Source organism: Cricetulus griseus, chromosome 5 (genome assembly GCF_003668045.3).
Source record: "Cricetulus griseus strain 17A/GY chromosome 5, alternate assembly CriGri-PICRH-1.0, whole genome shotgun sequence".
Taxonomy (NCBI): Eukaryota; Metazoa; Chordata; class Mammalia; order Rodentia; family Cricetidae; genus Cricetulus; species Cricetulus griseus.
In genome coordinates, this window is record NC_048598.1 from 164,537,317 (window position 1) to 164,561,101 (window position 23,785).

Here is a 23,785-nt window from a genome sequence, read left to right on the forward strand (position 1 = left end):
AGATCCAGCAATTTCTCTCTTAGGCATATATACAAAGGATGCACATTCATATCACAAGGACATCTGTTCAACTATGTTCATAGCAGCATTATTTCTAATAGCCAGAATCTGGAATCAACTTAGATGCCCCTCAACCAAAGAATGGATAACAAAAATGTGGTGCATTTTCACAATGGAGTACTGCTTAGTGGAAAACAAAACAATACAATGAAATCTTGAAATGGATGGAACTAGAAGAAACCATCCTGAGTGAGGTTACCCAGACACAGAAAGACAAACATGGTATTTACTCACTCATAAGTGTGTATTAGACACAAAGCAAAAGATAACCAGCTTACAATCCACAACCCCAGAGAAGCTGGGAAACACAGAAGACCCTAAGAGAGACATACATGATCCCTGGAGAAGGGGAAAGGGACAAGATCTCCTGAGTAAATTGGGAACATGAGGGTGGGAGGACGGAGATAAGAAAAAGGAGGGAGAAGGGGAGGGAGAGGAGAACATGAGTGATCAGGAAGGCTTCTTATTTTATGGAATAATGCCACAATAAAGTTTGAATGAAGAAAAGTTTCAAGCCTACTTTTGTCAAGTTGGGGACTGTCTGTGGGCATAATTGCTGTGCACTTGCTCTCTCAGTGTTCTACAGGAAGCTGATTTTCCTTACTTGCCCCCTTTGTGCTCTTGCCTTTATTAACTTCTAATTTGTAAACACCATCTAACAGTGGATGCAAGATTCGGGCACAATAAAAGTTCTCAGCATTTACCCTGTGACTTCCCTGGGTGGACGATGACCCTTCATGGAAAGGCTGAAGCAAATGTGATGATGATTCTCAGTACAATGATAGAAAGCTCCCCTAGGTTAGTTTCCTCGTTGGCTCAGTCATGATTTCATGCTGATTAACATATTCACCAAGGTTTAGATTTGTTTGTATTATTTTTCCTAATAAATGACTACTGATTGTGCTTTTATTTTGCCTTTTAAAAAATAATCTTTGCTACAGTAAACTATCATGCTTATTATCCCTTTGCTTCTTTTGTTAGGTATTTTTTCCTCATTTGCATCCAATTACTTTATAGTTCTTTTGCATAAATAGACCATCCACTTCCCATGACTCCCTTTTTCCTGTGTTATAACTCATGGTAAGCATTATGACTTCACCAACTACCTACACCTTTGTCAAAAATATATTTCATATCTGACAGAAAAATACCTTACTCTTATTTATCAAAACTATTTTGAACATTTGTCACATTCTGAATTTATACTAATACACAGTGCTCAGGGGAAATCATGAGATGTGTGTTCAGCTTTCAAAGATGTTTGAATATTACACACTGAAGCTAGTGGCCTGTTTTCAAACATTTGCACAGTGAATTATTAGATATATCTTATCTCTAGACTTTCATTTGTGTCACTTTAAGTAACCATGGAAATCATCATATATCATATATTGTACATGCACATATTTATCTATTTAAGAATACAGAATCACGCCGGCCATTGGTGGCACATGCCTTTAATCCCAGCACTCGGGTGGCAGAGGTAGGCAGATCTCTGTGAGTTCGAGGCCAGCCTGGTCTCCAGAGTGAGTGCCAGGACAGGCTCCAAAGCTACACAGAGAAACCCTGTCTCAAAAAACCAAAAAAAAGTCACTGATAGATGTCCACATACTATTACAACTCACTAATCAAAAGGTAGACATTTGCCTTTTATTAGGTAGCTAAAAGGAATAGACAGCCTGACTAATATTATTTTATATTATTATTTATAATAATATTTACTAATATTATTTGTTCACTATTTTAATATATTTTCTGTTTTAGTAATATTATTTTAATATTATAGTAAGGATTTGAAACAAAAATTATGTGACAAGTAAAAGTCACATTATACAAAAGGGAAAAAAGGTACATGATGTAACCTTGGGACTCATTAGTTTCCAGGAGTACCTCCTTTTTTTTTCTCTTATACCCTTAGATCAATACATTTCTCAACCCTCATCAGGGAAATATCTGTGTGCAGTAAATAGTGATTAACTCCAAGACCCACAATAAGCCAAATGAAAGAAAATAATAAATTAAAGAATGCTACCCCTAAATGGAATAAATATCACGCCCCCCTTTTCACATGGTTCAGAGTCCCTTCCCAAAGAGTGGAGAGAAATCATTAAAGAGCCAGACATGGTGTGTGACTACAAGGAAACAGTGTTCTCCAAACACAGCAGGACAGTTACACAAATTAACTCAAAATGGTTTTGAAAGCATGCACAAGACCCATACAAGTCTAAGCCAGATCAAATACCAACATGAAAAGTGGAGCTGGGCATGAAATCCTAGCCTACTAGTGGAGCTATTGGCAATTGATAGATCTGAGAGAGGAAATTAATTTTCTCTAAGAGTGTGGCTCCTGATAAGTTAATTAGGCTCCAGTGGGAGGCCACATATATAATAATATTTGGACATGATAATTTTGGTTTGGGTTTTGTTTTTAAAAGGACTCAAAGTTGTGTGGGCGGTTCCAGAAAAGTGGATCTGAAAAAATAAGTGGGTGTAATCAAAACACATTATTTAAAATTCTCAAATAACTTTTTTTATTTTTAGAGGAGATTTGTAAAGTAATAAATTCATCACTGGATATAGGTGAAGCTTTGGTCATATAAGATAATGTGTACTTATTAGCTTCATATTTAAAAATTCCCTTAACTTTTTGCTGTTTTAGTTGTTGCCATTGATAGTTTCTGATAAGAGATACATCCTCTCAGTGGCAGAGGAAATGACATTGATTTCTATCTCTACTCATTTTCAGAGCCCACATGGCTGTGTTGCCACAGTTAATATAACAAATTAATTTTTTCTTCTTCTGTAAACTTATACTTTTGCTGTTTTGTGTATTCTTCCTATTTTCAGTTTTTGTTACCTAGAATAAATCCATAGCTTCTAAGAAATTATTTTGTCAACTGTTTTACAAAAATAAAATCTGATATTGAATAATTTAATCATGATATGACATTTATGAATTTATCTATACTTCATTTATTGGCTTCTTACTATATATTCTGGAAAATACTAGGAAAATGAGGACATTTGCATTTCCTTTTCTTCAAGCTAGCAGCTAAAAATAAAGCTCCAAATAAATCACTTAAGAATTCAAATAAGAATTAAATCATTTATTCTAAGAAATGGAGCAATGAGAGGACTGGTAGCTTTGATAAAATTAAAGCAATGTTGATCAAGCTTTATATTCTCCTAATAGTTCTGTAGGCAAAAGTACATTCAACAAACTCTTTATACAAGAAATAACTACTGCATGATAAAAGCTTGAAGTGGTAAGAGACAATATGTAAGTATCTAGGGGTGTTTGCTTTTAGGATATTTTATGAAATTTCTTTATTCTCCCATGGTTCACAAAATATTTAATATTTAAATTATCAGACGATCAAACAAAAATTTGTATTACTGTACTTAACCAATAATCACAAAAGAAAGTAACCAAGAGAATGTCTTATGATTTTTTCCAGAAACGAATTCTATAGTTTTATTTTTTGTTGCTTTGTTTATATTGAGACAAGGTCTAACTGGACATTGAGCCTGAAACTTACTATGTCACTTAAACTGACCTCAAATTCCTGATTGCCGTCCCCCACCTCTCAATACTGGGATTTCATTCATATACTACCAAGCCCAAAATTTAGAAATCATATTTTTTTTCTTTTCTATGAAGGTATTTTAAAAGAAGACCATTGCTTCACTGACAAAATACTGATCCCCAGTTCTTTACTTGACTTGTTAGTTCATCTACATGACAACTCTGCATGGAAAACAATTGTCCTCGGGATCCACAATATACCATAAGGAAACAAAATTAAATGTGAATCTGGATTGCTAGGTTGACAGATGAAATTTAAATATGATAATGTCATAAGTCATGCTTACATTGTACCAAAAATGCCTGGCTTTGGAGGAGACAAACAGAAATAAGACTAAATGTCAGTATCAAAACTGAAAATTCCAGTGACCTATATAGATGCCTTCAAACATCGTCCTGACATATCTGGAAACATTGCATCAAGTACTGTGCTCTCTGCCATTGCCTGTCAGGATGCAAAGGTGTGGGAGGGGGATCAAGATGCCTGCAAGGCTAAAGACTGAAGTCCTGTTTACCAGGCTGCTTCTCCCCTTTATTTTGGCACAGAGCTTAAGACCTTCTTCTGGCCGTGTAATTTTGGTTTTGAATCCTCTATTTTCTCTGTTAATGTCTTATGATTCATTCGTATTAAAGTGTCAGAAAAATATTCTGTTTCTCATATTTTCAAAAAACACAGAATTTAGCTCTTCTCAGTCACTGTCAAATAGCATAATGAATGAGAAAAAAAATCACTAGATAAGAAATGGAATGCCTAAGTGATTTTCATTTTGTGAACACAATTGCATCTTATGATATTTATGATATGATAATGAATATATATGTATGTGTATGAAATATATACATTATTTTTAGTAATGGATATATATGTAAATACATTACACAGTATATGCACATATATCATTATTTTTCAAAAAATTGGAACCAAGTATGTGTCAGAATAAATTTTATGGAGTTTAGATTTATTTTAACTGCACCTTTAAAAGGGTGCCAGATAGCAAACATTAAATAGTTACTCTACTCTGTGCTATACTTATTGGAATCCAACTCTACTGACCTATTTTATTAACACCAATATGCAGTGAAAAAGAGTTCCTCTTTATCTTATTTTTCCCATAAGACAAACTAGGCTCATCATTCAGTTAAGTGAAGCATATTCTCTGTCTAAAGTCATCTTTAAAATTAACTTAGTTAATTGCTTAAAAAGATCTAAACTACATTAGGCATTTTTCTTCTGGTGTGTTATAAAATTCCTGAATAGTAAGCAATCCTTAAAGACACTCTAAGCTGCTACGTGGTGCCATTTTACCCAAGCTCATGAAACCAGTTATAAAGATGGCTCCTCTTCTCTATATCTTGCCTAATTTCTATAACAATGTCAAACAAAAACTGGGAATGCAGCACTATCAGTATGTACTAAATATGATAAAGCCGCCTCTAATCATCATCTGGATAAAATCTAAACCCTTCATTTGTGAAATAAAGAAATTCATCACTTTGTAAGTTAAAAGCTATAGAATACTGACAATTTACTATGATCCAATCTATGTGAGCCTTCGCTATATGACAACATTAAGGGAAATAGCTCCTAACTTGTAAATACCCTTTAAAATACCACACTTGGCAACATTTACACTCAACAGTGCCATGGACATTCTTCTACTTCATTGGTTCTCAGTCTTCCTAATGCTGTGACCCTTAAATGTAGTTCAACATCTTGTGGTGACTGCTACCTCCTGCCCCCGCCAACCATGTTATTTTCGTTGCCACTTCATAGATATTCTACTGTTCTGAGTCACAATGTGAATATCTGTGTTTTCTGATGGTCTTAGGCTCCTCCTGTGAAAGGGTCTTTTGACCCCTAATGGGTAGTGCAATCCACAGGTTGAAAACCCCTGGTATAGTTGAAGTCAAATCATGTCTGGCCCTTAAAAACAGCTGGCATGCCATAGAAATCGTTGGTCATTCTTGTTCCTCTAAATGACTTAAATATTACTGGAATGAAAGGAAGGGCATTTTTCACTTACTAGCTATGCAGGTAGTCCTATATTAATTCAAATAGATCATTTATCTGATCATGAAAACAAATTACCAAATAGTTAAACTCATTAAGATTTATAGAAATACATCAGCAGAGGGACAATATCACATAAAAATGTGATGTAAAGGACTAAATACTGTATATTTATTGCAAAAGATAATTATCTCTTATATTAATAAAAAGAGTTGGGTGTTTTGAAAATACCTGACATTTGGCCATTTATTGATTTAGGAGTAACAAAGAAAATGCAACTCCTCTCACTTCCATTAACGGAGCCTGATCCAAGTAGGTGAGATTTTTCTGCTTTTCTTGGCAAAGGTGCCATACTTCAATGTGTTGATTCCAGCTTGTTTACAAGACTTCATAACTGAACTCCTGTTCAGCTCTGGGAAATGAGACTATCTCCTACTCCTATGTTTGCTAGCCTACACTCTAAAAAATGTCCCATTTTCTAGTCCTTTAAGTCATCCCTACTGCTGCTTTCTTCCTTCTTCCCACTACAAAAAAATAAAAGTCGGGCAGGAGATTTTTTCCACCCATACTGGACAGAGACAAAAGCCAGAATAAGTTTGTACAGCTTAACATACTTTTGACAGGGGGAATCTTTACATTGGCTTTATAAAATATCCCAGATATACCTGCCACTGTTGATTTTGAGGAGGATTCAAGGTTATGCCAGGAACTGCCAGCTATAAATTAGAAGCAGGAAGGTTACTAGATTTATTACTGCCCTACAAACTGGTATTACAAAATAGAAACACATCTTTGTTCTAGGGTCTCCATTCTCATGTAGTATAAAATAATTTTATGTCATAACTATTTGCCAAATAGAACCACTTTGCAGAGTAGACCCTTTCTTTCTTACAGAAGGAAACTGAAAGATAATTACAGAATCTCTATTCTACGGGTATTTAGAATCCCTTGATATTTCTTTATGGAAGAGACAAGTGTGTGCGTGTGTGTGTGTGTGTGTGTGTGTGTGTGTGTGTGTGTGCGCGCGCGCGCGCGCGCGCGTGCGTGCGTGCAACTCATTTAGGACATTTTATGACTGCTCCTCAGGTAGGATTTGTGAAAATAAGTTTTCTGAAGGATGTTTAAGAATTTAACATGTCTTACCTAAGAATGTCTAAAAGAATACCTAAATATTGTTGAAAATCATTTTAAAAACATCAATATGTCTTGCTATAACATGTTGCTCACAGACTGAACAATGACAAAATTACAGCAAAAGTATCCTCACTTACTCTACTGTACAAGCACACATTTTCTATGTGATATCAGAAAAAAGTCAACATTTAAGCAAAAAGAATATTCATATGGCTACATAGTAAGTTTTAGAAAATAGATAATTAGCCAGACATTGGTGGCACATGCCTTTAATCCCAGCGCTCGGGAGGCAGAGACAGGTGGATCTCTATGAGTTCGAGGCCAGCCTGGTCTCCAGAGCGAATGCCAGGATAAGCTCCAAAGCTACACAGAAAAACCCTGTCTCAAAAAATAAAAAAAAAGAAAGAAAGAAAATAGATAATTATGCTCAGACTCTAAATGATCAATTTTCACTTGCCTTTTTATAGTTAAGTAATTTTTTTGTATTTGACTATTAAAAGCTTTTATCAAACTGAAGAAAAATATTTAGATTTAAGAAATGTTATTAAATTAGGATAAATGTCAAGCATTATATGTTAGATTTAATATTTTAGCTACGATTTAAATTTTATTATTTTAAAATATGTAAAACCAATTCATACAGAAAGAAATCAAGAGAATGTGGAGATATAATTAAAACAAATACAGACACTGTACAATAACATGTTTTATAAGAATATAGGGTCAAGATGTGTATTGCATAGTGATGGATATTTGTGTTGTGGCCTGAGTGATTGTTCTTCCCCATTCTTATGTAGGAATCTTCTGCTGAAGATGATGATATTACAAGTGGGTCTCTGAAAAATTAAACAATAAAGGTAATGAATATCATTACAGTAGTAATGAATATCATTACAGAAGTAAATTGGAGAGCCAGCTAGCCTTTTAGCCACATAGAGCGAGAAGCTGAAGGTTGCCTACAGGAACACAGCCCCTCTGCAAAACAAGACCTGATCCTGGGCTTCCAATCGTATCACAGGGCAAGGAATAAATTTAGATTCTTTGGAAAATCTTCTAATTGTGTTTTGCTGTAGATGCACCAGTGAACTGAGAGAAACTCCCTTCCATTTTAAAGAACATGAATTTTAAAGGTATCTTATGAGTCTACAGCTATGACATTAAAAAGTCCACCCTCAAAAATTAACAACCAAAAATATTTCACTGGGAATGACTCCCCAACATTTTAGAGAAATGTGCCTTTAGATTCTCAAGAATAGGAAATGTGATTATTGAATCATGAAATGTTATTTTATGATGAATTCAGCACAATAAATTTATCACATGCAGTTAAAATAAAAATTTTAAATTTGCAATTCATGAAACTACTTGAACATAAATGCATAAGAATAAAGTTTACATTTGGTACAACTCAGGGCATTCTCCTGCTAATCTGTGGTTAAATTTGACAGCGTTTGCCATGGTTAACATGTGTTCAGTTTTCCCGTCCTGTGAACCACATCATGGACTCTCAGCTTATTTTGACAGGATTTTCTTTCTAGTACCCAGCTCAACAAGTATCTGTGCTACCAATGGATTTATCCAACAGGCCTGTGAATGAGGAGTCCCCACCATGCAGCTGTCTATATTGGGGACTAGAGAAATGGTTAAGAGCACTGACTGCTCTTCCAGAGGTGCTGAGTTCAATTCCCAGCCACATGGTGGCTCACAACCATCTATTATGAGATCTGGTGGCCTCTTCTGGTGTGCAGATATCCATGGAAGCAGAATATTGTATACATAATAAATAAATAAATAAATAAATAAATAAATAAAATCCTTAAAAAAGGAAAATGTTTTTATTTCCACTATGGTGAGTAAATCAGAAAGAGAAAACATATTTGCTTCTATTTGTGACTCAAACATATTTTTTGCTACTCTAAGAAAATAAACTTCTAAGTGGTCAATCCCAGATATTCCTTCATGGATTTTGCATCCTAAAATTGGCATTTATGACAGTGTACCTTAAGAGATTTAGCTTTGATTTAGTATGCATGTTCTAATGAACATATTACCCTTCCAGTTAACTTGCAAATGCCAGAAGATATTCTCAAAATGGGGAAGAAATTACACAGTCCCAAGTTTTCAATTATTTGAGAATACAAGTATCTCTCCAAGTTTTTTTGTTTTGTGTGATTTTTGTCTGTTTGATGGTTGTTTGTTTATTTTATTTTTCTGATTTTCTTATAAGACTATTGCTAGCTTACTTCAGCAATATTTATAATGACTCTTTACTTGACATTGAATTTGGCCAGATGGTTCAGTTTGAATGGGAACATTGGGATATATGGAGAACGATGATGGACCATCACCATATGAGCAGGCATAGCTCTTGTCTTTGCTCTTGGCTAGAGCTCAGTGCTCCATCAATCATTGTATAGATGGCAATTCAATTCCAGTTGCCAATTTTCTTCGCATTTCTAAAACATGGGGCTCTTTCCTGGAGTTCACTGTAATTTTTCCCCTTCTTTACTTCCCTGTTCCCAGATAAACATATTAAAATAGATGAGTGATCTGATGATGTAGACTTTAGTTCCTGCTTTCTGAAGTGCCAAATGCCACACATTCACAGAGGGAACTCCGTGTGTGATTCAGGGGAAGAAAATGTGGTACTGCAGAGCTTAGGAACTAGTCATAATATTTAATAAAATATAAACTGCCAATAAATGAAACCTCAAAAAAGTGTTCCTTTGTATATTTTCTCTAACCAGAAATATCCCACAGAAACTGAAATCTAAAAATTAGCAGAACGAAAAAAATATGACTTAAGAACTTGATAAAATCACTTGCTATCATAAAGTATGATAGTCATTTGTCATTTGTCCACACCATGTTGGTATTTCCCTCATTCCTATGGGACCCCTGGAGGGGGAATGAACAGTGAGAGAGGAAGTGAAGCTCTTGCCCTAATAGTGCCTGCTATAATTGCACTGTCCATAAAGATGTTTGCATTTGCCTTTTAGGAATGTTTTTTCTAACTAGCAAGACTGTTAACCATCTGAAGGCTGGATTGTCCTAAAGTAAATGTGAATTAATATAGGGCGTACTCCCTGAGTGCTAACAGAACAAATTACTTTCCATCCAAACACAACCAAATAAAAGAGTCTATAAAGCAATGGATTTAAATACATTATTTAGTTCTCATTATTGGACACATGAATCATTAACACTTTCAAAGCATTCTTTGAGCAGATAGCAGACTATTGAATTTCTAGAGTAAACACAATTTTGAAGTATTTTGATAATAGAGAACAAATATTTATCAGTGGTCTGTGTGTTCTTGCTGCCAATAATTACCCAGCCTTCTTGCTCCCATGCTACACCCTTGATCATTTCATAACACATAAGAATAAATGGAGAGAATATGAGTCATTTCTAGGTGAAAATATCTCCAGTAAGGGAACTGCCAATTCTTTTATAACCTCCTGTGGTTACCAACAGCACCACACGTTAAGATTCCACGGACCATGAGTGACTATTCAGAGTGCTGGATTTGTAGAACTCATGAAGAAAATAAGCCATTGATACTTCATTTTATTTTGTTTTATTTTGTGCTTTAGTTTTAAAAGTTAATGTTCTATTGCAATATGGAATGACCTATCCTGACCTGTAGAGACAACTAACCTTTTATTACACCAGATGAGGAGATCTTAAATATAAACACAGGAAATATTTCACCATTTACCCACATTATTTAAAACAAACCATGTTTTTAAAACAAACAGAGGAATATTACCATCGCAAAGCATTCCTTATTAAAACTCAGTAAACACACCTTTCACTCATATATCATTTTTTTAAGTTTTAATTTTTGCAGAACAAAAGTTTAATCATCGAATAGTACAGATTTCTAATTGGCATTTGAAAATTATAAATCTAGATAATTAAAAATGGTAAAAGAAGATTGCTAATATAAAAAATAGAAATATAAAATGTCATACAACTAAGATGCCCACTTTACCTGTCTTTCGGTGAGATCTAGATTCACCGCTATCTCATATCTTCTCAGTCTTGTCAAATAGTTATGATGAGCAAATTCTGCCTCCAGTTCTCTGATTTGTTCTTTGGTGAAAGCTGTCCTTTCCTTTCTAGGTTTGCTGTTCACTTCTGACTTATAATTTCCTTCCTGCGAATCTGGGGGGGGGGAAGTGCAAGAAGATGGGTGTTAACACAGTCATGCAAATGTATGCAAACATACCATTCACAATTATTGAATAGTTACTTCTCCAAGTACTTGGCTAGACAGAGGGTTAATGGTGAATTAATACAGTAAGACTGATCACATGTCCACAGGGTAAGATAGATTTTCCTTCTCTCTCTCTGATTTAATTGGGAATGTTCTTTATACATCTGTAAAATACAAACACAATTTTTAACTTCTAAAATGGTATTGTAACAATAAAGTAAACCAAATCCTCATCAGCAAACAACTGTAAAAATAAAATTTTTCTCTTGCTACATGTACATAAGGTCTAAGCATAAATGAATATGGAATCCTCAAAGAAGCAATAATTGCATATATGATTGTTTTACCAAACAAATAGGTTAGTGATTGGATATAAACTTCAAGCCCATGACGGTTTCTCAGGAAAACAAGAATCAATCTACGTCAAGATCCAGCAATTCCACCCTTATCCATATACTCAAAGGATGAATATTCATATAACAAAGACATCTGTTCAACTATGTTCATAGCAGCATTATTTGTAACAGCCAGAACCTGAAAGCAACCTAGATGCTCATCAATCAAAGAATGGATAAGGAAAATGTGGTATACATGCATAATGAGTACTATTCAGTGTAACAACAACAACAACAACAACAAAAACAATGAAATTTTGAAATTTGCAGAAAAATGGAGAAGAAACCATCCTGAGGGAGGTAACCCAGACACAGAAAGACAAACATGATACGTACTCATTCATAAGTGAGTATTAGACATACAGCAATGGATAACCAGCCTATAATCCACAACCCCAGAGAAGCTAGGAAACAAAGAGTACCCAAAGAGAGATATACATGGACCCTGAAAAAGAGAAAGGGACAAGATATCCTGAGTAAATTGGGAGCATGGTGGAGGAGGAGAAAGGTAGGAGAAAGAGGAGAGGAGAAGGTTAAGGGGAGAAGAACATGAGGGATCAGGAAGGTCAACATGGGGGAAGAACAGAGAAGGAGAGAAAGGAAAGAGATATCTTGATAGAGGGAGCCATTATGAGCTTAATGAGAAACCTGGCACTAGGGAAATTTCCACAAATCCACAAGGATGACTCCAACTAAGGCTCTAAGCAATAGTGGAGAGGCTTGTTACTCTTCAAGAGGACCTAACTTCCATTTCCAGCTTCCATATCAGATGGCTCACAACCATCTGTAACTCAAGCTCTAGGAGATCTGATATTCTTTTTGGCCTCTGTGGGCACTGTGTCCCACCTGTGCACACACATAGATATAAATAAAAATAAAATAAAACTTTCAAAACACTTAAAGCTCAGACAAAGGATATGCAAAGATACCCATGAAAAAGAGGTCAGTAAGACTGATATGCAATAAGTTTTAATTTCTTATTGTACATGCATGATAAACACAATCTGTACATACCAAATATCAACTACCCATATTGTAGCTTCAACACCATGTAAAATTACAGCAGTAATTTGGAACATAGTAAGCCATGTATCTATTCAGGAATTAATACAGCACAATGCATAATATTTTATTTACCTTTTAGTATCCCTGAGATATAGGCTTGAAGGTGTTTTCTATAAACTATAAAACAGATTATACACAATATAGAAAAGCTGATCTGCATTCATAAGGTAGATATGGATAGCAGCCACATCCAACTCCAGAAGCTATGTCACATTTATCCTCAGTGAAATACCAACAACATAAATATCATCTTTCAAGTCTTCTCCTGAGAATAATTGCTGGTTTCTACTTCTTGTTTACTAGGTATACATGATTTGTGATACCTATCCAGTGCAAGGAGATCTCCCATGAGCCCAGGCAAAATTGATGCAAGTATAATAATGACTAATTGAAATCTAAACATGGTATCTTAATTGTGCTTTAATTACAAAAATATAATAAGATACTTTTGAGAAATTATCTGTCCAGCCACAGTTGCTTTGTATGTAGTAGTGTTCGTTGATGCCAAGAAATAACAAATTCATTTTTTAGTGTTCTTTTCCTTCCTATAAACATAAAGGAAATCTAGCCAGCATAAGGAAGGCACTGCAAAATGGTAACCCATAAACAGGAGATTTTAAGGCAAACAATTTTGATTGAATCTTACCCAAATCTAAACTGGTCAGGAGGGTTTTTCTCACAAAACCAGCAATAGCAACAGTTTCTCACCAAGATCTTGGCACATTGGCTACTCCTTTATGTTAATGGGCCACATAGAAGGTTTCCTTGACTGGTCATCATTCAGGACCATATTTCCAAGCTGTCACTTACTTTCCATGTTGACTGGCATCCCCACCCTGCCTGGTGAAGGTCGGCTTTCCTATCCAGGTCAAAGAATGTTTTGTGAAATACAGTCCAATTACACCTTAGGATGCCATTGGAATTACTCGAGTTTATAATGGGTGGCAGCTCATAGGTAGGCATGCTTAGATGATGACAACATATCTGGATCAAAGTGAACCTAGAGTTCATCACACACTTGTTCTTAAGGTACATCACATGGGCAACATCCACACTGTTGCAGCACTGAGTTTTCTGGCATAGTGTGAATAAAATTTCCAAGTGGTCACTTTTTTTGTCCTATGGGTTGTTTTGGCAGATGCTAACTCAAGTAACAGCATGTAATATTCAGCTTCCAGTCCCTCTCAAGTCCATCCATGTTCACATGAATCAATATTTCTGCCAGCTTTCAACCATTCTCAATGAGATCTTAGCTTGTGGTTATTGGTAGGAAAACAATGGTTTGGAAGCTGACGGCAAAGCAGGAAGTTTTTCTCTGTGAGTTCAGTTTGAATGAGTCGTGGTTCATGTAGCTCAGTTTGAATGACTCACAGTTCACATTGTCCAGTAAGAAAGCATGAATGAACAAATTCACATTGAGAGAAATCCATTAATTGGTATTTATTTTTCTTTCTCTGACATCAATCTCCTCCAGCTTTGAAATATTCCAGAGTATTTCATAAATACACCACATACACAAAAAACATGTGATGGGCTTATACATGCAATCATTATGACAAGAAATATACAGCAGCATGTTTATATCACCAGTGACTGGATTTAAGTAAAAATCTGGCTATCATTCAGCGTTTCAATCCAAAAACAATTTACAAAATGACTGAATACCAATGAAAAGTTGCAAAGAAGAGAAGTCCATTGAATAAAATGAAGTAAGCTATGCACACTTATATTTTCAATAATCACAGAAGTTCTCATTGAGTTGAAGCTAACATAAAGAGCAGCTATGTGCTTCTTGGCGAGGAATGCCAACTGAGTTAGGTAACACCATGGCCCCTTTATCTACTGCACTTTCATGTAGTAACATATGATTCTACTGCCCTACTAATCCACAATGTTCCCAATCTTCATTTTTAAAAACTGCTTTCAGAACTGTATCTTTTGGGCTTGTATTTCCTATAATATTGAATTTAAATTATTTTTTATGCTTTTCAAAGTTACCACTTGCTAACTCTAAATCCCCGTACTATTATCACCTGGCTGCTTTTTCTTTGCTGGAAAATGGGTAAGAAGTTTGGATGAGGCTTTTGGCAAATTTCACATTTGTCTGCATATGTTTCACAGCTGTTTCAACTAAGGCAAAGCTCTGTCTTCTCCAGCCTCCCACATCCTCTGCCAAGTGGTGGTTTTGAGGGAGAAGTCTGGAAACTGCCTTCTTTTCTTCCCTATCACCATAAACACAACCTCAGCATTTCCACAACAGATCCCAGTGTAGAACATTACAACTGTCGTTTTTCATTTCAGATACTTTCATGTACTGGTGGGTGCACCTTAGCATTCTTGCTAAGAAAATGTTACAGGAAGTAATATTGCAGATTTGTTTCTAAACAATAAAAATTTAGTAAATGACACAGATTCAATAAATGAAGTATGTCTTAAACATTTGAAAAAACAAATTCCAAATTTGCATTATAAAAATCCACCCACCTAAGTCCTGACCCTTTATACATGCTGCTTTCCCTGGGCAGGCAATGGCTTGCGTTGGCACATCATTGCATTCCTGGCATATACTGGAAAGCACTATAATGCATTATTTATTCTTTCTTCCTCCTGTCTCCTTTGTAATTTTAAGATGATGACAGTTAAAGGAATTTTGACCAATTTGAATTAAGTAAGTATCCCATCATTCCATTTGCTTGCTTGATTTTTTGTGACTATCACTATATGGACTCATTTTTCTTTATTGTTTACTCTTAGTAAAATTCTTTAAATTTAAATAATGAGGCATTAGCAAGAATTCTAATTTAAATCATTGCCCATTACTACGTAATACTTTCTGATTGGAGGAAAACAAGTCAATGGTTCTTTTGCCATGGCAAAAACACAAAGTGAAATCCACAAAGAATTAGACACATTTACAAAATTTAACATTATGAGAAATATTGTTCATTCCAAATACACTGAATAAAAAGTACTTTAGTAAAACAACAACTAAATATTTCAGAAGACTAAAGACACAAAATATTTATGTAATTCTTTTACTGAAATTTGGCATAGATTTGAATATTGTTTCTTCTCATTACAGATTTTAAGTTACTTAATTCAAAATTCATACTAGCATACATTTTCTGGGTAATACATTATGGAAAATTGATAGCAGAGAGTGAGGCGTCCCAACTAAGAATCTAAGCACTACTGGAGAGGCTACCTTAAATATCCTTCCCCTATAATGACATTGATGACTACTTTAAATGCCATCAGACAGCCTTCATTCAGTAACTGATGGAAGAAGAAGCAGCGATTCACAGCTAAGCACTGAGCTGAATTCCTGGAATCCAGTTGTACAGAGGGAGGAGTGATGAGCAAAGGAGTTAAGACCATTCACAGAAACAGCTGACATAAGCAAGTGAGAGCTCACTGACTCCAAACTGACAGCTGGGGAGCCTACTTAAGACAGAACCAGGCCCCCTGAACGTGGGCGTCAGTTGGGGGACTTGGGCAGTCTATGGGGCCTCTGACAGGGGAACCAGTGTTTATCCCTCATGCACGAATGGGCTTTGGGAACCCATCCTTTATGCAGGAGTACTCTCTTAGCCTAGATGCAGGGGAGAGCCTAGGTCCTGCCTAAAATGATGTGACAGAGTTTGATGCTTATCTATTTTAAAGAAACATTGACAGATTTGGCCAGAGCATTCCCGGTTCTTCTCATGAATCCCATCCACATTCTATCCAGGTTTATGTCAGCCAGTTGATGGAGTCACATGGGTATTATTGCATCTTCTGTGATATGGGGACAGAGGAAAGCTGTTTGCATGAGTTAAGGACTGTGGGTAACTCAGCAGTGGTTAGAATATTGTGATATTTCTGATTTTCATCTCTCATCAGAGAGAAAAAAATTAGCTTTTTTATTTTGTATTAAGATTACACATGTACCTGAGGTGCAGTTCTAGAAATATTTGCCCCAATTCTTTTAGTAACATGGTAAATCCCTTGTATGTGTGGTAGACAGGCCAGAGTTGTTTTCATAACTACAATCAATTGATGTTCTCTTTGTGTAGCTTGTGGTTATTTCATGATTCTGAGCCCTTGTTTTGTCCAGTCATCATAGTGACTTTAGAATATAATTATGGGACTAATAACATTGAGCCTTCCAGTTTTCTTTATGTCTGCTTCTCTTCTTCTCTAGGTTATAGGAAATGAATCTTATGCATTTTCCTTATTGGTTTGCTTCTGTGGTATAGACAGGGTTCTGAAACTGCTAGATTTTCTTCCATGTGCTTTGTTTGTGGAGAATGTTTTGCCCTGATTGGTTTCTCTGAACTTCAGTTTCAAATCAAAGAAAGCATTGGTCATTACTTCTGTATAGTGGTTTTCAAAGAACTTTTACATAACTCACATAATCAAATGAAACACTGATATTTATGTATGATTTGTCTCTGTGATGGTATCTCAGATACAAAAGTACCAAATAATGTGTCAGTAATGTAAAGTTTAAACCTACAAGACTGAGGAGTATGATCAAAATACATCATATACTTATGAAAATGTCATAATGAAGCCCATTGTTTAATTAATATGTTAAAAATAAAAGAACAAATAAAGGAATAAATCACATAAAACTAGTATTTCTACAATCTCACTCCCATTGACATTTTGAGATAAAAAAATTATGGTGAGATTAAAGTCCACTGAAACAAAAACATTCAAAATAAGAGCTTGTTGACAGGCTGTCTTGGGCATTGCAGAGTGTTTCTAAGGAGATGTAATTACTACTCACTGTAACCTCAAGAAAACCTCTCCACTTATTGCAGCCAGGCAAATCACAAGATTTTCACTACAATAAGAACTTTATGGAAATAACAATTGTAATGCTAGTTTATCACAAATAGTGAATAGAACATACTCATATAAAATATTGTCCATTGATTAGGAATTATTTTAATTGGCTACAACTGGAAACCTTCTAATTGAGATATCTAAAAGGATTTCTAGGTATTGCTAATAGACACTAAGAAGAAAGTCACTCGGAGTTGTGAGTCACTTTGTTCAAGTAATATCTGAGGCAAAATATCAATGATTTGAGATTGTACGATGTTTTTTAGATATGACCAATACAGCTTATGAATGTAACTCAGGTGTATATAATATCAGTTTTATCATGTGATCATATCAGTTGTCCTATCAATGAGTGACAGTTTTTGCTGATAAAGTTACTCAAGAAGAGGTAATTGTGAAAGTTAACTTAAATAACCAGATAATAACTTAGGAGAATATAATCATCTAATAACTAGGGAGAAGTACTCATACTAGATACCAGAGAGGAAATTCTGTGTCACTTTCCTGGGCTATTCTTTCAGTGATGTAAGACTGTAAGTTGATTTAATATGTTTCAACCATAAGAAAAGGCACATGATAAATAGCCGTAAATCAATAAGAAATTAACAAGTTAACAAATACTGGCTGAATTAACAAATGATAATTTGATATGGAATTTATAAGATATCTCTTTATACATTCTGTGTTTCTAATGAGAAAATGTCCTTTGCATATGTGTTATGGCTTCTGGTTTTGTATTTTTATGGCATTTCTGCATGTGAAAACCTGTGTGTCTCAAAAGCTATGTGTGTTTCTTGTGCTTTTCTTTGGAGCTTTTTCTTCTGTTTGTTTGTTTTGTCTTATTCTGGTTTGTTTGCTGTTATTTTCTCTTAATTCATACTATATTGTATTTTGATGCCTGTTTGTATTCTGATGGGGGAAAGAATATGAATTTGTGTTGGTGAGGAAGAGGAGAGGATCTGAAAAGATTTGGGGGAGGGGAAAACATAATCATAACATATTGTATGTAAAAAAACTATTTTCAATAAAAAGATTGGAAGTGGGCCTTAAGGTATGACTGAAGTGCTCAGGAGATACCCTGGAATTGAGACACTCCTGTAGTCACACAGTAGTTTTCTATCTCTGGTGTCATTTGGTTTTAAAACAAACACAAACTCCTCATTAAGTAATGTTTTACCAACTGCTCATATTCACACAGATTGGGAAGTGGCACTATTAAACTATGATAATAAATATAGAAAATGTTCAAATAAACTCTCCATCATCCAAAATGCCAAATTTATAGATGTTAAAATTTAAGCTTTGCCTGTGATACATAGATGCTATTCATCCACTATTATCTTTGCCTTCAGTTCTAAAAGAATTTAAGAAATTTGTTCATCATTTGGAACAGGGCCTACATGTCAGAAGCATTTAATAGTCATGGGTAGTCAATAGTTATGATTAGTGAAGATCTAACAATGAATTAAAACTGTAGTGATTAAAAATGATACATTTGATAAGCTCAGAAGCTAAAAAGCATTTTTAAGGTTGAAAAATTCATTTTTAAATTAAAACAATGCAAACACCTGGGAAGTCTAGGGATCATGCAATGACTAATAGTGTTTAGTTTGCAAAATAGATGAGCCATAACAGGGTCTGTGTGCTTTTCCCAGCTAATCTGGAAGTGAATCTGGAGAGTGATCTGGGAATCTCAAGTGAAACCAGTGATGTGATACTTTACTGTATAGTGGGATTAGGGCATGAATTCTTGTTTCCTATGAATATTTTCAGGACATTTCATGACTCTAATCCAAATGTTATATACAAAAAACTGGAGAGTGTGTGTGTTTGTGTGTGTGTGTGTGTGTGTGTGTGTGTGTGTGTGTGTGTGTGTGTGTGTGTGTGTGTGATTTTTCTTTTGAAATTCTAGAGAAAACTATATAGATTTAGGAAGATATTAAGGTATGCAAAATGTTTGGCTAATTAATTTCTAATAAATCAAATGGAGAAATATTTATTACAGAACTTTTACAATCCCAAACCACAAACATGCAATTGTAAAAAATACTATTTGTATATAATTGTCTTCATAAGTATGAGTTGGGAGATAAATCACTTAGATATTTCTGACACTAAAATGATCCTAATTGAAAAATTCATAACCAAGGATTTGTATACTGATTTTCCTTGAAAGTGTTAGTACTAAAATAAAATTGTAGAAAACAATAAATTGTACATGGAATTAACAAGGTGAATGTTACTTTTAATCGGAAGCAACCTAAGGGTCCTCACCTTGGCAGGCAACATTATCTTTGTATGTCTGTTGCTGGTAGCATGGAATTCTCTGTGATCAGTTTCTCAAGCACAGCCCTAATAAAAAAAGAAGCCCATCTTTGGGAGACTCAGCTGCTCCATAATCAACCTCTGATGCTGTGTGTCAAATGGTTTGGCATTCCACAAATTTAAGTCTATTAAAATGACTAAGTATATTTGTTTTCTAAAAAATTAGTCAAGGGATACCACCCCTAAACAAGAAGCTATCTGCCATCAGACAAAGGGAAAATCATTTATCTCCAAAGAAATGTGACTCCTTATGTCAACCTCATTCCAGAGCAGGCCCTATGCTCAGAAAGATTTGCCAACACAAAATGCAGTCTTTGGTATTTTTGTGAAATTTTTGGTTCATTTTGCTCTGTTTTGGCATGTAGTGTGTGTGTGTGTGTGTGTGTGTGTGTGTGTGTGTTTATCTTATTGTTATTTTTTTTTGCTTTCTTGTTTTGATGTTCATTATTCTTGTGGATTTTGTTTGTTGATTTTTGTTTCATTTTCATTTTGTTGCTTACTGTTTTGTTTTCCAAGCATGCACGTGTGTGTGCATTCCCATGCATGCTGTGTGCCTGCATGCTGGTAGTGTGCATGCATGTCTGTGTGTGTTTGTATTTGTGTGGGTGGTATGTGTGTGAGAGAGAAGAGAAAGAGAGAGAGAATAAAGTCTGGTAGACACGGAGGTGTAGAGGATATGGAAAAGTTGCAGGAGGGGAATATATGATCAAATTATATTGTGTAAAATATTTAACAAAATAAAACTGAGAGCTGGGGGTATAGCTCAAAAACAGAATGTCTGTGCATTTTTAAGTACACAGGTTTGGTCCCCACTGCTATATATACAAGCTTGGATTTGTTTAAAATGTGGCTATTTAGGCTTCAAGGAGTACAGAATTTGAAAAGTAAATTTAAAAAAAATTCAAAATACAAAAATCAACAAGTTCACTTTGATGTGCATTTCTCAATAGTGGAATCTAAAATGGCTAAAAGAAACATGAGAAAGTGTTCATCATCCTTAGACATCAGGGAAATGCAAATTAAAACAACTCTGAGATACCATTTTACTCTTTTCAGAATGGCTAAAATAAAAAACACCAATGACAGTTTATGCTGGAGAGGATATAGAGAAAGGGAAACACTTCTCCACTGCTGGTGGGAGTACCAACTTGTACACCCACATTGGTAATCAGCATGGCGATTCCTCAGGAAAATGGGAATCAGTCTACCACAAGATCCAGCAATTCCACTCTTAGGCATATACCGAAAAGAAGAACATTCAGACAACAAGGACATCTGTTCGACGACGTTCGTAGCAGCATTATCTGTAATAGCCAGAACCTGCAAGCATCCTAGATCCCCCTCAACTGAAAAATGAATAGAGAAAAATGTGGTACATTTACACAATAGAGTACTACTCAGTGGAAAAAAGCAATGGAATCTTGAAATTTCAAAGGCAAATGCATGGAACTAGAAACCATTCTGAGCAAGGTAACCCAATCACAAAAAGACAAACAGGGTATGTACTCACTTATATATGGATTTTAGACATAGAGCAAAAGATTACCAGCCCACAATCCATACTGCAAGAGAAGCTAGGTAACAATGAGGACTCTAAGAAAGACATATATGGTCCCCTGGAGAAGGGGAAAGGAACAAGATCTCCTGAGCAAACTGGGAGCAGGGCGGGAGGGGAGAGGGAACTAGAAGAATAAGAAGGGGAGAATAGGAGGTGTGAGGAAGACATGAGGGAGCAGAAAGGTTGAGTGAGGGGAAGAATAGAAAACAAGAGAAGAGATACCATAATAGAGGGAGACATTTTAGGTTTAAAGACAAATCAGGCACTAGGGAAATGTCTGGAGAGCTACAAAGATAACACCAACTAACAATCAAAGCAACAGAGCTACCTTAAATGCCCTCCCCTGATAAAGAGATTGATGAATGACTTATATGCAATTCTATAGCCTCACCCAGCAGCTGGTAGAAGTAGACGCAGACATCCACAGCTTATCACCAAACTGAACTGGAATCCAGTTGCAGAGAAGGATGAGTGATGATCAAAGGAGTCCAGACCAGGCTGGTGAAACCCACAGAAACACCTGACCTGAACAATGAAGATTTCTTGATCTCCAGACTGATAGCTGGCAAACCAGAACTGGACTGTTCCAGACCCCAGGAACGTGGGTGTCAGTGAGGAGACGTCAGAAGTCCATGGGGCCTCCTGTAGTAGGTCAGTACTTATCCCTAGCATAGGTGTGGATTTCGGGAGCCCATTCCACATGGAGGGATACTCCCTGAGCCAAGATATATGGGGTGGGCCTAGGCCCTACCCCAAAGGATATGACAGACCCTGAAAACCCCCTATGTAATGCCTCACCCTTCCTGGGGAGCAGAAAGGTTATGTGATAGGTAGGGTTTTAGTTGGGGGTTTGGTATGGGAGGAGGGGAGGAAGATGCAACTGAGATTGACATGTAAAACAATCTTGTTTCTAATTCAAATAAAGAAATGGAAAAAAGAAACAAAAAAATAGTTTCTTACAAACTATGAAAGAATATATGTAGCTGAAGCAAAAAACAACTGTGCTGCCTTGGAATGTACAAACTAATAATAATTATTAGTAAAATTTGAGGAATTCTTTCTGCACAAAGTCTTACTACAGACCTCATGCTGGTCTTGACCTTGTTTGATGGGCTAAGATTACCTTGAAGTCTGTATCCCCTGCCTCAGCATCCTGAATGCTGGGATTGTAAAATTACACAACCATATCCAATCTATGCAAATGTTATCCTTATTTTCAACACCACTACCGCCACCCACTTGCTTATACCTAAAGTTGGGAAAAACTACAATTACATTTTCATAAGAAAAAAATCTTAAATGTGAAAATCTAAGAAGAGGGAAGAAATGATCTTTGAAAACTATTTTTGACCATAGCTTACCCCAGAAGCAAGTGTGTGAGAATAAAGAAGAGATAAATTTTCAATAGTCTTACAAATGATCAGTAGAAAACAACAAAGTTTTCTTTAGTTTAATATATGTCTCTGTGTGTTATTATAGAAGAAAAATGATATTGAAATCTCATAGACTAATTTTATTATCTCATTTCATAGGCAAAAGAGTGTAAGGATAATAATGAAGCTTTGGAGTTTCATGAAATAATATTTTGATAGAATATTTATGCCTAGAACAATGCATGCATGTTCCATGATAAAACTATTGGCTGCTGTACACATATAGTTTATTGTCTAATACAGTTTGAAATATAGAGATATAATAGCAATGAGTATTACATCACTGTGGCTCAAACAGGATGTTTGGTATGGAAACACCTTCATTGAACTTAACACCTGAGCCACTACATACAAAGGACATGTGGTTTCTGCTAAAATATACCTTTCTTACACACTCACATGTGCTAGTACAAAGCACATCTTAACGTAGTTTACCTTGTATGTGAATGTATCCTCTACTTATCTTCGCATAATTTCCAATGAATAGAAAAACACTTCTGGGCTAGGTGGTGGCACAGGCCTTTAATTCTAGCACCTGGGAGGCAAAGGCAGACTGATATCTGTGATTTCGAGGCCAGCCTATTCTACAAAGCTACACAGAGAAATCCTGTCTTGAAAAACAAAACAAAACAACAACAAAAAAACAGCAAAAAAACGGAAGAAAGAAAGAAGAAAAAACTGCTTTAATAAATATTTGTACAATATCACAGTGTTTAACCAAAATTATGATTATTATCAATATGGTATGAATTGCATATATTTGTTTCTAGAATTTACATATTTATGATGGATGAATGGTGTAGAGAAAAAAAGCAGACCTTTTGAAACCTATAGATTTCAGATGAAAATTCCCAGTTGATACTTGCTAACTGTGGGATCTTCTTAGTCTCTTAATTCACTTAAAATTAAGTTTCTCCATCAACAAAAACCACAAGTGGCCGATATAAAGAGAAAAATTGAGATATACATATAAAGTATATATATATATATATATATATATATATATATATATGATACATGGTATCCATTGAATGTTGTATGCCAATTACTAATAATATTAAGCTTAAATGTCTGTCTGTGAGCCTTAATTAACCAAAATTCTACTGTAACTTTTATTGGCTTTGTAAATGTTTTTTTGAATCACCGCTTATTTTATATCTACT

The 23,785-nt window shown here is 35.3% G+C and overlaps 1 protein-coding gene across 1 annotated transcript in view; it reads right to left on the minus strand.

The window, feature by feature from the left end:
- The window catches only part of Meox2 (mesenchyme homeobox 2), a 62,124-nt gene that overhangs the window by 1,833 nt on the left and 36,506 nt on the right, over window positions 1-23,785 (minus strand). Inside the window, exon 2 of the mRNA XM_027419744.2 lies at window positions 10,789-10,961. Coding sequence (XP_027275545.1) covers window positions 10,789-10,961 — 173 coding nt within the window. The remainder of the gene's footprint in view (window positions 1-10,788; window positions 10,962-23,785) is intronic.